The following is a 17451-nucleotide window of genomic DNA, read 5'->3' on the forward strand; positions in this document are numbered from 1 at the left end:
TTTTGTATATGTTAGTGCAAGTAAAGAATTCAGGTATTCATTCTGATAAGTATAAAAAAATGAATGTAATAATGTAACAATGAACACATATCTACATTACCTTTTACAATTTCTTGCTGTTCAGCTTTAAATTTATCACAGTTTGTACTCATTTTTTTCTAAATACAAGACTGGTCCTTGGCAGTATTCACTTCCTGAGGGGCCCCTAAATGGCCATTAGGAAAGTTAAAGAAACATCAGGGAGTCCCTAGATTTACAAATATACCAGGAAGAAATACATTTGCAACTTCTGTAGCTTGGTGGAATATTCTAACTTTCTATTTTTTCTATTTTATTTAGAGCTTTACAACTTTGTACTGAATGCCCTGAAAACTCCACAGGTGCTGAAGTATTTACCAAAGCTTTTACCACACAAAATGAGAGGCCTTCCAATGATGTATAGTAATAAATCCATGTCAGATAGCAACACACCACCTGAGCTAATGTTTCAGCTTGAGGATTTACTGTGTACTGAACCATGGAAACTTGGCTTTGGTTTGGTGAGTATTGTGCTGATCCAAGTTGTTCTGCAATGCGTTTTAAATCAAACACACATTGGAAAACATGGAACTTTTTTGTGTTTTTAGTTACTTTATAGGCAGCTCAAACTGTGTGGCTGTGAGGCGACATTGGATGGCTTCCGTCAGTGTGAAGATCTCCTGAAAAAGATTCCGAAACCGAAACAAAATGCGTTATTTATCTATAATAAACTGAAGGAGAAATGTATGGAGATGGGGGACACTTATGTAGAACAGTCTGCCCTTACCAAAGCAACATCTAAACAAATGACAGAGGAGGATGCCTGGAATGCAATTCTCTTTCTTAAAGAACAGGAAGTTGTGAAAGTTGACCAAGAGCGAGTTTTCCTCTACAATTATTTCTTTTATGAGGTTGATACTGCAAAGTATATTACAGGGTTATTAAGGAAGAAACAGGTGAAAGAAAATGAGATACTTGGTGATGGCCATACATCAAAAGAGAATAATGTGTTTCCTTCAAGTGTGGTCGGCCAGGCACTTGCACTTAAATTTAGTGATGAGCAGTTTAACAAATTACAGATAAATGACTGTGCCACCGAAGAGAACCCATCAACAAAACTGGATGCTGAGCAGAGAAGAGCGGCCAGAATGATTCTGGCCAACCCAGTGACCATTATAAGTGGAAAAGGTGGATGTGGAAAGACCACAGTTGTAAGTCTTGTGTTCAAAGCTGTTATGCAGCAGGAACAGGATGAAATTGAAGAAGCCATCAAAGCCCTTGAAGATGACATTGATGCATCAGATGAGTGGGATTTTAATCCCATGACTTCTACTTGTGGTCACAGTGACCCCATTCGCATTCTGCTTACTGCACCCACAGGAAAGGCAGCTTCTCTCCTGAGGAAGAAAACAGAACTTCCATCTGCTACTCTACATCAGGTACATATTTGTTCTGTTACTTGGGAGAGATAAAGTCATTTTATTGATCTTTTTTTTTTTTTTTTGATTATTCAATGGGTCAAATAACTGTTTTCCCTGGCACACACAGAGGAGGTGCATATGCCAGTGTGAGAAAAGTGAAGTGTGGTACACAGGCAATAAACTATCAGATGGTCAAATAGCAGCAGAAGTAAAGAGGTGACCTATCAGAAAATCACAACTGGGATGGCACTAAAGTTAAAGTTAAAGTGGAACTAAACTTACAGCATAAAAAGTATAGAGCAGGGTCTTTTTAATGCAGAGTCTCCCTCCTTTCTCTTTTAGATTACATGCAGCTATTCAGCTTGGAAGAACCAGCAGAGGAAAAAGAAAGAGAAAGGCGAGGAGCATACATTTCCATGGAAATTCTCTAAAGTAGAAGCACTGGTGGTCGATGAGGGCAGTCTGGTGTCAGTTCGAATATTCAGTGCTGTTATGAAATTGTTGTGTACTCATGCCAAGCTGGCAAAGTTGGTAATTCTTGGTATGTGCTTTGTTATATGGCAGAAATCATTATAGTGAACTTTTTTACCTTCCTGTACTAAACAATCGATTTAAACCATTGCAAGACTGCTATGTTAGGGAATGAAGAGAATTTACTTTTATCATTTCCTATGTTCAGAAGACTTTTTGTTGCATAGATGTGAAATGTTGCATTTAGAAATGTTGTATGTCAAAGTGCTATTCTAGTCCTGCAAGGTTACTATGTGATTGTCTGCTGAGCTGTGACCCCCACATCTGATGCGGGATCTCATAGTAAACACATGCACTGAATGAATAAGTCATCTGAATGTCTCAGAGGTGGGACATACCCCCTTCCTTATTCTCTACATCAGCAATCTACACATTCAGAGCTAGTGCTGGACTCTACTAATAGACTGCTCAGAATCGATTGTATGGAAAGAACATATGTTCAACGTTACATAGTAAGTCAGGTTGAAAAAAGTCCATCAAGTTCAACCAACAAATCCCAGATATAAAACCCTATGGACAAAGTTGATCCAGAGGAAGACAAAAATACCATGTCTATTTATAAAATAAGAAATTTACATAACATATATGAAGACTAGTATGAACATTTTCCAAAAATATTGCTTCCCTTTAGTATATACACTCACTTGTTTTTAATAAAATGCCTTTTAGACTGGAAAAATAATAAATGGAAAACAGAGAGATACACTTACCAAATTGGGAGGGAGATGAAAAGTTCTCCTAGGAATTGCTTTGTATTCATTGACCTTATGATAAGTGTGAGCTCAACCATAGGCTTGCCACTGAGAAAAGGCAATGTTTATATATCTTAATAAAACCTATATGGTTTTGGGGTCCTTAATAAAAATGAACATGAACTATTGATTATAGAAATCTTTTTATATAACACATAGTTACATAGTAAGGTTGAAAAAACATACATATATCAAGTTTAACCACTAGGGAAATAAACATATCCCAGACATGATTTGATAACAAATAGCAAATGACTTTGAAGAAATCAATTCCAGGTTGAATGATCAACTTGACTGATGAAAGTGTACCCTCTCCAGCCTTGGAGGGCTTTAATATTTCAGGGCCATTGTGTTAAGAATTCCATTAAACGATTGGTTGATAAGTACAAATATATATGTATGAAAGCTCAGATCAATAACTCCATCTGTCATGCTGCTTTTCTTTCTGTAGGTGATATTCGTCAGTTACCCAGTATAGAACCAGGAAACTTGCTGGCTGACATATTCACTACCTTTAAGGGAATGAATTGGGCAATTGAGCTTAAGACCAATCACAGGGCAGAATCTCAGCTCATTGTGGACAATGCAACACGGTAAGAGGTTTGAGGAGAATATTTATGTTGTACAGTTAGTTAGTGCCGGATATTAATTAAGTCTTTTCCACAAGTATCTCTAACCAGGAAGACATATGCTTTGATGCTGAGCTATATTTTCGTGGGAATGTAAGCACCAAGATGCCCAGTGAAGAGAAGAAATGCATTCTGGTTACTGTGGATGATGAATCTGGTAAGCAATCTCTTTTTTTGGCTTATTTCTAAAATTCTACATTTGAGGGGGTTAAAATAGACCCCAATGCTTCTTTCAGGCATGTGGACTAAAACTGCACAGGGTGCATAGCAAACTTTTATGACGGCAGTCCAGTTCTTCCTTCGAAGAGTACAAGCATCCATGCAACCAGAAATACCATGTCATTTCCATGACTTTCCATGAACGGTGCTGCAACCCCACAACAAATAAATCAAGTAGAAGGCAAAAAAACATGGCTTTTGCTTTTTAATATCAGCTGTCCCCTGATGACTGGAGGGGACATTTTGAAGTAACAGGAGCAGTTTAGGAAGCATAGATCAGCATAAAGAATGAAGCAGATGCATTCACTACACATCTTCAGGTACAGCTTCATCTCCAGCAAGCTGAGCAGTAATAACGTCATCAGATCTGAAGACACAGAGTCAGAGGAAGCAGTGCCTCATACAGATATACAGCTATGATGAGTCTGTAGGCACAGAGAGCGCCCTCATATAGTTTAGGCATTCAGGATAAAATGTATATCTTTCATAAGCTCATAGGTATTGACTATTTTTCCATTTCTTGATGTTCCTTATAACTTAGAAAATCTGAAGAAAGGTAAATGTGAAAAAAAAGATATATTGAATGCTAGCTTTTCTAGAGATTTTCCCTGCAGTACATCTGTTTTGCCACTAGATGTCAGTGTGCCAACCTCATTCAACTCAAGTCATCCTGAACCCCAGCTCAGCCTGTGAATGGTTAGTGACAAAAGAAGCAGCACAGCGATTAGCTCATCTCAACAGAGCATAGAAATATTAGCTCCTGGTCCTGCTTCTTCAACACTCCAAGCCCTGCTTTACAGGGCCTGTATGAGGCTTAAACTAGGTGAACTCTAAGTACTTACACATCTTGCCTTGAAAAAAAAATATGTAATGAAGTATTAACAATCGCAGAGCCTCCGCTGAAAAAAAGAAAAAACATTTATTGGTGTATTTATGATTAGTGAGCTTCATTAATTTATGTCTTTAATATCTGTCTAGGGCCTGGATCAAAGGAACTGCGTTTTAATTTTTATTTAACAAATGGGCACACTTTTGCTGGTTATTTTCAAAGCCAAATCCTTTCTTTTGTGACTCTACTGGGAGCCACTTTATCTCAATTATATATATTGAAGACAATTATATTTTAGAGCCTTTACTCTCTCTGGCAGATGATCAGTCAGTTGGTCATTTTGTGTTTTATTCTTTCTTGTTCTGATTGATTTTCATGCCATGAACCGACATGCATTTTATTCAGATATTTAATACTCTGTCTGCTCTTAAATTCAATTTACTTTGTCAATCACAGATTTATCTAATGCTATAAAAGCATTGATTCAGCACGGCCCGGGATTGAAGGATGATAAACACTCTCAGTTCATTGCCTTTAGGAGGTGAGGACGTGCTTCCGTATGTAAAGAATTCTGTTCTTTATTATGGTCCGGAACAAATGTACAAATATAATTATTTGTTGGGTAAATAATAAAAATATCTAACTGGGTGGGCTTAATATCTTCTATTGATTATACTTCAAGTTGCCTTTTTCTGCACTATTTTTTCTCTATATTTAAAAAACAATAGCCAGGATATAGTTATGTAATGTGACCAGAGAGCAGCAGGAGGCAGAGGAGCAAATCATTCTACTCACGTTAAACACTTTACCCTGAACCTTTTTTTGCTTGTAGTATGGCTGAGGTCCACATTTGGTTAAAATTGAATATTCATATTTAGTATTTTAATTTTAGCCTGCAGGTTTTTTTTTGTGCACTGAGCTCAATGGCTCAGTCTGAAATGAACACATATTAGGGATTAGAATGATGTATATTGACTCATCTCAACTCAGACTAATCTCATTCACCCTGAAGTTTTTAGTTAGAATGTCCAAACATTCCACCTATGCATGCATATTATGTGGCCTGGATCCATACATCTATGTTCTCAGATAGCACACAGCAGTGATGGCCGGTTAGTGAGCACTATACATAGTAAGAATTTATTATATAGTGTGGGAGAAATGCTTGTCAGGTTTTTTATGTGACCTGTTTGCATCTTATTTTAAAACTAAACTTTTTATATGTATGTGTTTGTTTAGCGTTTTGTACAAATTATTGTTTTCTGTGTACATTTAGGAAGGATTGCTTGCTGATCAATGAGCTGTGCTGTAAACATTACTCAGGCCATCCCATGAAGTAAGTACAGTGTTCCCCCCAGCCCCTTTTACCCAGGTGCACCACCCGGCTGGTTTTGGGTGGTTAGTGATGCGTGGGTCACAATACAGGGGCCAAAACCCGCCTACAATTCCCTCCCACCTGGCTTAAAAACCATTTCTGGGTTCAACACTGTTCAATAACAGTCTTTTAGACAGTGTATATTTGGCTGAGCAAAATCTTGACATCAGTTGCGGAGACAAGTCAAGTACAGTTCCACTTTAGCTGCCCTTCCTCCTTCCAAACCAGGGAACTAAGCAAAAACATTGTACAACATTATTACAAGAAAAAAAGTTTGGGGTAATATGGAGATATACAAAGTTTTTCTAACCTAAGACAGAACCGGAAACTATTATGTCTTCTTCCCAGAGAAGAGAATGTGCTACGTCTTTTTAACTATTTTACCCAGTTTGGACTTGTTTCTGTTTGGGTTTGCACTTGGGTAACCAGCCAGCTGTTTTTGCCATTATCATCATAAGAAGGGGTATTGTGCTAGGAGGAATGCCCATCCATGCTGAAAATAAGCTTTACATTATAGTAGTATTCTTCCAGACCCTCCCCAAAGTTATCAAGGAACAAACTTCTACACGGTCTAAAGGTAAAAGATTTGAACTTTTGGTCTAAAGGTAAAAGATTTGAACTTTTGGTCACATATTTTTAGGAAAACAATCATGTCATTTCCTCCATAGGGATCACCGGAACAGATATGATTTTAGATGTGGTGATAAAGTCTGCTGCACTAAAAACGCTTATGTAAAAGATCTTCAGACCTCGTCTAGGTATGTTATGTACGCGGCTGAACTTGGCTGCTGATGCTGACCAGTACTTTCTGCCTCCTGTTGTATTCTTTATTGCTGCATACTAATATAGTGTTCTGGTAAACCCAAGGTTACAATGTGCAGACCGGAATAATAAAGACCCCATGACACAAAGCCTGGCAAGTTGTATAGATGATGAGCGAATCTGTAATGGTGAAATATTTTACATAACTGATGTAAGTAACATCTTGCATTGCATGGATCTCCACTTAGATTGGTTGAAGATTTAATTGTCTTATGTTGATCACTTGTATGTAGTACTGGCTGAAGTTATTGTAATAAAACTATTTTGGTTTGCTACAGGATGTAGAAAAAGATAAAATTCGTGAATTAACCTTATCTGATGGAGAAGAAAGATCTTACACACTGAATTATAAAGCCCTAAGGAGTCGCAGTGGTTTGGGTTATGCATGGGCCAGGACCATTCACACATTTCAGGTTTGTGGTATGAATCCCCCTTGATAACTAGAGTTGCTGTTCTCATCCAAGCTGAGTACACACACACTTCTTGATTCTCCCTATTCCAGGGCTCTGAAGAAGACACTGTTGTGTACGTTCTAGGCACGGCTGGTAGACAGAACTGGAAGCATGTATACACTGCTGTAACACGGGGCCGAAAACGTGTATATATCATTGCGATGCGTCATCAGCTTGCTCGAGCAATTACTAACCGGAGTCGTGAAAGAAAAACTAGACTACAGCAGCGTCTTAAAGACAAGTTGTCTCAAAGTGGAGCCTGGCCACAGCCCAGTACCAGTGCCTCCACCAACCCAGTGATCATACAGGAGACACAAGACAAGCCTGGTCTAGGGTCACAGGAAAATCCCAACACTCCACTAAAAACACCTCCTCGCTTCAGAAGTTTCACACTGCCTACCACACCCGAAATGACCCCCTCCAAAAAAGACTGTGCTGATGAAGATTATTTTGCAAGTCCCACAATGCCATCACCATCAGGCTCTCTAATGAATCATGAAACTCACAGGATGGAAGAGTCACCCTCACAAAAAAGAGCAGCAATCCCTGTAGATGGCATGGAGACCCCTTCCAAGCAACAGCGATTGCACAACTCACTGGTAACATTCTTCTCTATCTGCTGTTGTATAGTTCTTTCAATGGAGTCCTAAGTATGGGTGTGCTTACATTGATAAAAGTAATCTGTAATTAGGGCTCAGATTAGTGAGGTTTATGGTCATGTTTGGCACACTTTGGTGGTGCTATCACTGAGCTCTTTCCGAAGATGCTATTTTCTTGGCTGTCATGCTGAATATCTGTGTTTAATACTTTGACCTGGAACTAGCATTCGGATTGGGACTTCTGACTTTTTTGATTTATGTACCTGTGTTGGATAATGACTAAAACTAAACTAACCATCCAGGCAGCTAGCAGTTCAAAGAAAGCAATAGTTACCCCATCAATATTTTTAATGAGTTTAATTTATTCAAAAATTTCTATGGTATCTAACCTTCTTTAATTTGGTTTTACAGAATTTGGCAGACATTTCTCCAGCAAGTAAACTTCACAATCTGAGCTTACATGGTTCATGTACCAAGAAACTTTTCGATCCATGAGGACAGCCGCCTATAATAGATGCAAGATGGGTGCTGGGAGCCTTTTCTGCAGCCATGCACAGCAAGATTTTCTTGCCATTTTATGACTTTATAATAGCGATTCCATGAAACTAAACCTTTGAAATTTTTGTAATACTAGAAGCACTTTTAGATGAATGGGATACAGAAATATTATAAGCCAATTTGTAGAAAGGGATATAAGAAATGATGAGTGCTGACACTGGATTACCTAATGTTAACTAGCATGTTCTTATGTTTTTGTTTCCTTTATTTTTACTGCACCTTGAGGACAAGTATTGTAAAAGTAGCCAGTTATTTATGAGAACAGAATTAGCCACTGGCCATACGGCTGGAGTTGACACAAATAAGCTTAGATTGTATATTGGCTACTTCCACTCTTTTCTGGTATTTATGTGATGGGAGGATGTATGGGTGTGCCAGTCAGTAAAAAGAGTTGTATCTATCTTGTACGTAGAAGTGTGTAGTGTAGAATGTGGTAGTAGCATTGCCCCATTCAGGTTGCAGGATAATAGTGAGTGGATTCGAGAAAACAAGCAGTCTTACTGCTTCAAACCACCAGGAAACAATTTTAAAGCTGCTTTTACAAACTTGTTTTTAATCTGCAGCTTTCATTTTTCCTTCACTGCTTAATCTGTCAATAACGTGGAATGAGAATGAAGCCTGGTAATTTTTCTGTGCCACTGCCTGACTAGGTGGTGCAGTTAGGCTTAGGTAGGTAGGAATTTTGTTTTTATGAGCACTATTAAAGCAGGACCAGTTTCTAAAGCATTTTCCTAAAGCTACAGCCAGAACTGCTCGTAAGATCCTATATTTTATATTTCCAACCTGGAGCTGGAGGCTTCTGCATGAAGCTTTTAAAATGCTCATTTAGTGCATCATAAATGTTTGCAATACACAATACTCTTTGAGGTAGCATTAACAAGATGTCCAATGTTGAAAAAAAAATAATTAAGGAGAAATATTTTCTAATATAACTGAATGTTTTGTTTTTATACAAAGTTGTGAGTTTTATTTTTGGTACAGGGCGTCACTTGAAGCACCTTTCTAACCTGGCCCCAGGTCAGGTAGTCTCATCAGGAAGTCTGATCAGGAGTCTTTGGTATTGTTCTCAGTGACTGGAATTACTTTTAATGTTTTATATTATGGTTTATTCCAATTTGTACATCATGATTGTTCCATACAAAGTTTCAACAGCTTGAGTTCCCAAAACCATACATAAGACAATAAATGTCATGCTATTAAAGTATTAAATTTGTACAAAAATACTTTACAGTTAAATACTTGTTTGTTACAAACAAAAATACATATTTAATTAAATGATCAATGATTTCCTTTTCTCCCATATTTGTGTGTTTGTATACTTCATATTTTGACTGGCAGTGTGTTGTATAACAGTATGCTTGCACAGGTAAGAATAACATCCATTAGACAATACCAAAGGACTGTAGAGTGCAGGTATATAGACACACAATGGAGGCTACCTGGATCTTCTTCCACCCAGCAGATGCCAATGCTAGGGAGCCCAGCAAGCAGAGCTACTGGGGAGTCTCCAATCAAAATAAGAGTCACTTTATTGCTTCCAGGGATAGAATATTGGCAAAGCTCTTTGTACATGTACACCTCTAAAACAATGAGACATGGCAGAGGAAACCATTTAATGCTAATGTTATTTATACTATACAAACACCAGAACTTGGATGAAATGTCTGTATTATAGACAACTTTCATTGATTCTGACTAGGCCTGAGGAATCTGAAATTATAATTTGGGATTGACATCAGGCTGAAGTTGCTTAAATCTAAGAAACAATGCTTATTTCAGCCTTATTGTGATTTAACTACCGGTGCAAAACATGTATACAAAGTAACAGGGACCATATACAGCAAGAATCTGGTAAAGGCTCATTCAGGACTAAACCACATCCACTACAGTGTACCAGGAATTGGCTTAAAGGCTGAGGATGGTTTGGATGCAACATGACATCTAGTCAGGGTTAAAAAATAACAAGCTAAAATGTAGTTAAAAAGCCTGCTTAAAAGTCTTAGCAGCTATAAATTCTATTCACAGGCCCATTCATCCTACGGAGAACTACTAAATGTTCAAAAAGTTCTGTCCCAGTTGATTGGTAGTAAAATAAGCCACTTTTATTTCAGTAGGTTCATTGCACATCACAAAAGCCCCATGTTTGTTCAAGATTAAGCTTGGAATGGCACTAAAATTTTGTGTGGAATCTGTAAAACCATATTACTCCAGGCTCAGGCGCATAGAGTACCTTCTCAGGATACCTAGTGGTTCACATTCCCTGTGCTTAGCAGTAAAGCCACATTGTGACATCTGTGCCTTCACAGACCTGTAGGACAGGGATTTAGCACCAGTTTGTTCATTTTTTGCTACCAAGTCACTGAACTAGAAAGAAGTTTGCTATAAAGTATTTGTTGAGTCTCGCATATCCATAGAAGCTAGACGTCCGCTATTTTGTTGCGAAAAAGGGTCACTGTGATCAGTCCATTCCCCCACTGGCAGGTGTGTTACGTCTGGTGCCTCGTTCTGGGAAGCAATAGGGTTCCTGCTAATAACCAAATCTAGCTTGTTTCCAGATTCTGCTATTAATGGGACCACTAAGCAGCAGTCAAAGTCTCTGGTGCGGACGTGGTTTACCTGGAAAACAGTGAAGTGAATGAATGGTGAAATACTTGATTACTAAATGCTTGGGTGTAAAATACATGCATGCACTCTTCTTCATTTGATCAGCATAGAGCTCTGTAAATCCAAAGCTAGGAAAGTTATTCTAATATTTTTAGAGACTAATAAAGAGGGCAGTTTTAATATCAAACCTTTATAAATAGCACTTGTCCATCCTGTTGCTGTTCTTATTGGCCCATTACAGGGATGGCATATTACATTGGATAACAATAATGTGCAGGAGACAGAAAGGGAAGGCGAGCTTTACCATCCTCATGATACCTATAATAATACCTACGGCATTTTTTTTTTTTTACCGCAGTCATTTTTTATGTTAGTATACACATACATATATTGGCATAGTAATAGTATCCTCTTAAGCACAACACAAAATAAAAGCAGCAGAAAGTTGTGCATGTTTTCAGTTCTGCCCCACAAACCCATCTGCCTTAGTGGTAGATTTATATACACAACTTGAAGTACAACACAATCTTGTATTACCTGCAGAAGCCTGTCAAATGGCTTCAGGCCTCCTATATCTCCAGGTCCATTGGGGCGAATGTTCTTTACATACACACCCTTCTCCAGCAAACCATCAGCTACACTAAATCCAAAATCCTCTCGATCAGAGTCTTTAAATAAAGAGATCTTAAAAACAAAACAGAAAATCATCCATACCAATTGCTGAACACCATAAAAATACAAACGTTTATTTTTACATGGAATATAGAATGACTATCAATCATGTTAGGGTTTTATGGCCATTTACCCCACCCCAATAGGGAGATTTGGCACTATTTGTCCCAGTGCCACATCTGTTTATATATATATGTATGAGTTTAGCTTCTAGATATCATTTGTCTGATAAGACAGAGTCAGTTATTATTACTTACAAGGACAATTTCTATTGCAACCAGTGTTTAATGAAATGGTGACTATACCATATGCATAAAGAAAAGTAAACCTAAACCCTCTGAGATTTCACTGATGTCAGCACCCAAAATCAGAGTTGCTGCAGGCCATGTTCCTGACAAGTTTGTGTCATGTGACTTAGGATAGTCTCATGGATGGAAACAACATTTCTTCACAATTACAATCAATAAGATAAAAAAACACAACTCATAACAAATAGGCTAATAAGCTTTGACATGTAAATCTAAATCAGTGAAATAATTTACTAAAGAGATGTAATTTGTGTTTTTGCATGATAGACAGTTTATTACATGATATTGTAAATGGGGGCAGGGGTAATCATGTAAAGCCATGATGACCAAGAACTGTAGAGTGCCTGCACACTGACCTTGTGTAACTCCACAGGAGTCGGTGACATAATTTCTTTCATTTCTTGTTTGATTTTTCTGGCAGTTACAGATTTTCTGCCCACATCTGATGGTAGGGTGTTGCTTCGGGGGCTCTGGCTGTAATGTGGTCTGACTGAGCTCTTCTCTTGGAAACTTGCTTGCCGACCCAACTGCCCCCGAGGCTGAGCACTATCATGATTCAGGTTTAATGTGCTTCCGGACATGATGGTTGCCTTAAGCAGAAACAAACAGTTCTCATTCACTCTTCCAGGGCTACATGATTGGAATGTTAGGTGTTTGATAAAGATTCTAATCCTAAAGCCTGGCCAATATAGGTAACAGAAGAAATAAACCGAGCTATATACTGTATTCATAGTTAGAAGGCAGAACGATCTACAGTCTGAACAGCTATCGGTAAAACTCTTCATCCTTAAGTAGGCTGCCAGAATGTGAGATAAAAAAAAACGAACACTGACAGTCTGATTCCAGCTATTGCACTGCAGCAGAGACACCAGGCTGCAGCTTCACCTTTTGTGTTTCCTCATCTGCTCCAGTTTAATGATGCAAGGTTCAAGGTTTTCATTCTGCATTCTGCCTAGTGCATTAGACTATATCACTAATTATAACACAAAGTGACAGGTCTGGAAAATGCATGTAACTGAATGACATTTGTAATAAAGGACGTGCACATTTTATTTATAGAAAAACTACGTTTTTTTGTCATGTTGCACAATGTCATCGCTTTAGAGAACTGGGCTGTCAATAATCCCTATCACATCACAATTACGAATTGTTTTAATGAGAGCTTAATTTAAAAAAGAAAAAAACTGCAAAAATAGCATGAAAATAGAATGCTACTATAAGAAATTAGTGGGACATGTATAAACAGTATTAGTCAAGCCTGTATTTTGTATACAAGGAAATCCCTAAAATCTTGGTCTTTGCAGCATAAAAAAAGGCAATTTCTACTGAAATGACCAGACCATGGCAGACACAGTGAATAGGGTTCACTAATCGTGAATTACATTGGTAACACATGATCGTGTGCAAAGCTTTGACACCCCAAATTAAATCACATATTTTTAGGTTTTTCTACTAGAAAACCCAGATGAAATGTCCCATATTGTGTTGCACAATTACTTTTAATTTCTACTTTTGGTGTGGTTGTATGTTAGAATATATATATATTCTAACTGTCTAAGTTTAGAACCTATGTCAAGTTTTTATTGCTTCCATATACTATTCCGCACTAACAAATGTGTGGTGCCTGACAGTTGTGATATCTTACAAATCCAAATAGCAAAGATGGCAGCGCTGGTTCTTAAAAATCTCTTTATTGTGGTTTCATACCAACCATAATGTGTTTGGGGGATGCAACGATCACTATTGTAGGGTAAATCTTACAGTTTGAGTTGCCACCAGAACAGGAATAGAGGGGAGATCTTCCAATTGGGACAATTGGTATTTCCCTCCCATTTTAATGATATTCTCTCATCCTGTTATTGAAAATCTGTGGTTGAACCTATGTGGTTTGACTGACAATCCTACATTTTAGGTTTTATTTTTGCAGTCTGGTAAATTCAACAAAGAAATATGATTGTGCATTACAATTTGTAAGTCCAGTATGTATTTCCTGCAGAGGTTGTATTATAGGAACAGCATTTGGCATAGGACTATATACTCAGAAGCAGCTGGTTTGTGTATTTGGGCAATACAAGTGCATCAAGTTGCAGCACCCCATTCACAGAGCTGACTGATCTCCACAACCTGGGCCATAAATAGGATTTAGCACAAGCACACCACTGTTACGTGGATGCAGCCTCTTAATGTACTCATGCCTAATCATATGAAGAATATAATTTAGTTCCTCTCTATGGACCGATCCATTTATACATGTCCCATTTATCAGGCATATGCAGCAGATATAGGAAGAAACAAAACTTTTCAGATTCAGTCTGAGCAAACAAGCAGAGATCATATTTTTCTGAGAGAGTCACATGCTATCAGCCAGCACAGAGCAGCCTATTAAAAACTGATAAATATTCTGGTAATGAGATGTGTGGGAACATACAAGATGTTCTGATACATGTGGGGTAGCTGCCATATGCTTGGCAATAAAAGCCATTGATGTGCGGTTGTTCCATTGAATTTGAATTGCATAAGAATGAAAACGCTTATGACACTTTTCATCAGTGCTGATGACCAAATTGTACTGCGGCAATATCAATAGCACAGTCCCCTCCGTGTATCCTTTTGTCCTAGCAAATACATTACAGTAGATAAGACTGCAGATTTCTTTTACATTAAGCTGCTTCCAGGTACTGCAGTTGCTCCCTGCTCTTCTAAAAGAAACAGTTATATCTCTGAAATATGTCTATTCAGGGATGAGACCTGTGAGCACAGGAACATTACTTCACTGAGAATGTCCCAGAACTACTATACTAATTGGAGGATGAGCCATGTAACAAGAAATAATGTATGTCAAAGTTTCATTCAGCTGACTATATGAAGCGAAAGCTAACATTTTAACTTTGATGTTCAGCCTGAATGTTACCAATATAGAAGGAATAAGGAATCCCCTTCAAGTATATGACCAGCTGTGAAAGATTCATTTGTCCTAAGAAAGGAGCGACTGCTATATCCTGAAAGCAAACCTGTCACATTGTTTCATAAACATAATGACAGTGCATGAATTGAATGACTCTTCTGGTACCATGTTGCTTGCATCTTCAGTGTTTCTGGTTCCCCTTCATAATGCAGTGCCTTCTAAGTAGGTGGAGAAGTACTCCAACTTTTCCTCAGCTCCACAATACATGGCTACCAATCCCTAAGCATGAGCACTGACACAAGACATTCTTACACTTTTGTAGAGAGGCAACATAAATCTAAATGTAATATAAGGAAATAAATATTGTCTTCTAGTCATCTAGCAGTCACTTTGATTTGTACACACTGTTTGTTCACATGGAGTGTCAAGGAAGAAAAGTATGCGTGTATATATAAATAAAAAATATAAAATACATGTTTTACTAAATTGAACTAAATTACTAAAACAAACTAAACCATTAGACTTCCTAGAGTTGTAACCTAGTATGTGTACATATTTTCTGTACGGGTTACTTTTTAATTTAGAGAATGATAAAAGTATGCAGTCCAAGCTATGTATCTACATGCTGTATCAGCATACACTGCACTCTAGCTGTAACAAGCAGGCAGGTAAATCAACACACATGAAGCAACACAAAGGGTTTGTATACCAAATGTATCATGTTCTTAGAACATTTATCAGGTTTCCCCTGTAAAGATAACAAAATGTGGTTACCAACAAAAACAGGAAAACTATTGGCATTTTGTTTTGCAGTGTGAATATGTTACCTCCAGTTCTCGGAGAATTCCTGACTGGCCACATGTTTCTAGATCTTCAAGTGCCTGGGACCAGAAATTTTCCTCTTGGTCAGCTTCAGGGTCTTCTGGACCTCCAGGAAACCTGGCATAGAAGAGGGTTCAGGGAATATATTTTTATTTCAAGTATCCAGGGATACAAAATACATTATTTTTTAAATAATCTTCTCCTACCTACTGCTATGCTGTACATAAACTGTGCTGTTAATAGACCATAATGGTAACAGCTCAACCTGTACTCATAGCTGAGTGAATCAGAGGAGGGCTCTCCTTTGGTTCATATGACATTGAATCTTAATTTAAACAGAAAATGATAGGGAAATGTTAGTTTCATTTTACAAATAACAATTTATAAAAAAAAAACACTCTACAACCATACCATTTTACTTTCAGGACTAGAAACTACGCAACACTATCTGCTGATAATGGTTAACAGTCAGTGGCATCAGTGAAAAGATGATGTATATTCATAGTGGGTGAAACCTGCAAACAAATCTGTGTACAGTCTGGCAGCAATGAAAGGAAACTGTATATTAAGAATGACTAAATTCTAAGTAAATAATTGTGATCATTTAGACACAAAATATACTGCTCCTGCGGGCTATACACACCATCATTTTTCAATTTAAAACATTTGAGATATCAACATTTTTGAACAAGTAGAAGCAACCATTTCTACTGAAAATGCCTGAACTCAACTGGTAATTTTTTGTATTTGTACTCTTTTTTGCAGCTAAAATCTGGCTAAATGTGTTTAAGTCTGCCATAGATCTATCTAGGATATTTTAGCAGCTCAGGTATGATACATTTTCTGTAATTAAGCAATTAATTTCACAGTGCAGAAAATTTATTGCATTACAGAAAGTATAGGAGAAAATAATTGTCAGTAAAAGCCCCTTTGAATACCATTGTGAAACACTAGTAAAAGGAAGGAGAGAAAGGACTGGCCAGTAGCATGCAGTGTCACCAATATTTTTTTGACCAGAGGTCTGAAGACTTGCAAACCAGTAATCCACCTTCTAGAATTGTGGCGCATATAAACTCGGAAAACTGCAATACTGCAGGCAAATCTGGATTTAAAATGTTTGTTTTTTCCAATTACCCTTGCTTCGTGCAGGAGACATCATAGTATGTATTACTTACCCACTAGTTGCGGGCCTGTCCCATTCCTCATCACTAAGCCCTGTGTCTGGGAAGTGATTATTCGCTGACCTATTTAAAGGAGACAAGCTGCCCTTTTGCGTGGGACTCCTCCATTCATATGCATTGAAACTGAATCCAGATGCTTGAAAGTTTGGACCTAGAAAATCACAAAAAAAGATGAGCTTTATTTTCCAACTATTTCTTTGTAGAGTCTACTTGAGTTACTTTAAATACATTTTAGTTATTCTTTACATTGCAAGCTGGAAGTTGACATATAATTTCTGATTTAATACTTAAACCTTAATCATTGGCATTCAGTATATTACAAATAAAGATCATCCAGAAGAATGAAATCTCTGATCAAGGCACCAACACAGGATGGGCTATGATAATTATGTGCAAATTGCAGTACACATCGCTACAAGCAGACTTTTTGTATATTAAGCAGGGATCAGCAAAATAAAAACTCTACCTGCTTGCCATGGCCTACTCATTTTGCCGATTTAAACATAACTACTTTACAGAGGAATCTATTGGTTAGCAAACAAATGAGCAATTTGTCTACCTGTTCAGATTTTTTATTCTTGAAACTTATAATTCTGTCAGGCTAGACAAAGTAATTATAAAATCAGGTTGTTCTTTTGTAAGACTGACTGGCACTGCATTTCATGACAGGTAACATAGCTCCACTCAGGAATTTATAACAAACTGCTGCAGCTTCCACAATCTGGCCCGTAATATACCATGGCAAGGTTTCTGA

The 17451-nt window shown here is 37.6% G+C and overlaps 2 protein-coding genes across 8 annotated transcripts in view; one reads left to right on the forward strand and one right to left on the reverse strand.

Annotated features, from left to right (window-relative positions):
• The window catches only part of HELB (DNA helicase B), a 12988-nt gene extending 3483 nt beyond the window's left edge, over positions 1 to 9505 (forward strand). For both annotated transcript variants that reach the window (XM_072401318.1, XM_072401319.1), the window contains 12 exons: positions 340 to 539; positions 627 to 1457; positions 1782 to 1980; positions 3174 to 3315; positions 3390 to 3508; positions 4856 to 4940; positions 5676 to 5735; positions 6443 to 6532; positions 6642 to 6747; positions 6875 to 7009; positions 7099 to 7647; positions 8059 to 9505. In XM_072401318.1, coding sequence (XP_072257419.1) covers positions 340 to 539; positions 627 to 1457; positions 1782 to 1980; positions 3174 to 3315; positions 3390 to 3508; positions 4856 to 4940; positions 5676 to 5735; positions 6443 to 6532; positions 6642 to 6747; positions 6875 to 7009; positions 7099 to 7647; positions 8059 to 8142 — 2600 coding nt within the window. In that variant the 3' untranslated portion in view covers positions 8143 to 9505. The remainder of the gene's footprint in view (positions 1 to 339; positions 540 to 626; positions 1458 to 1781; positions 1981 to 3173; positions 3316 to 3389; positions 3509 to 4855; positions 4941 to 5675; positions 5736 to 6442; positions 6533 to 6641; positions 6748 to 6874; positions 7010 to 7098; positions 7648 to 8058) is intronic.
• The window catches only part of GRIP1 (glutamate receptor interacting protein 1), a 240039-nt gene continuing 231876 nt past the window's right edge, over positions 9289 to 17451 (reverse strand). For all 6 annotated transcript variants that reach the window (XM_072401315.1, XM_072401311.1, XM_072401316.1 and 3 more), the window contains 5 exons: positions 16692 to 16848; positions 15522 to 15633; positions 12146 to 12379; positions 11347 to 11493; positions 9289 to 10821 (listed from right to left, as the gene is read on the reverse strand). In XM_072401315.1, the coding sequence (XP_072257416.1) occupies positions 10585 to 10821; positions 11347 to 11493; positions 12146 to 12379; positions 15522 to 15633; positions 16692 to 16848 (887 nt within the window). In that variant the 3' untranslated portion in view covers positions 9289 to 10584. The remainder of the gene's footprint in view (positions 10822 to 11346; positions 11494 to 12145; positions 12380 to 15521; positions 15634 to 16691; positions 16849 to 17451) is intronic.

Source organism: Pyxicephalus adspersus, chromosome 2 (genome assembly GCF_032062135.1).
Source record: "Pyxicephalus adspersus chromosome 2, UCB_Pads_2.0, whole genome shotgun sequence".
Lineage (NCBI taxonomy): Eukaryota > Metazoa > Chordata > Amphibia > Anura > Pyxicephalidae > Pyxicephalus > Pyxicephalus adspersus.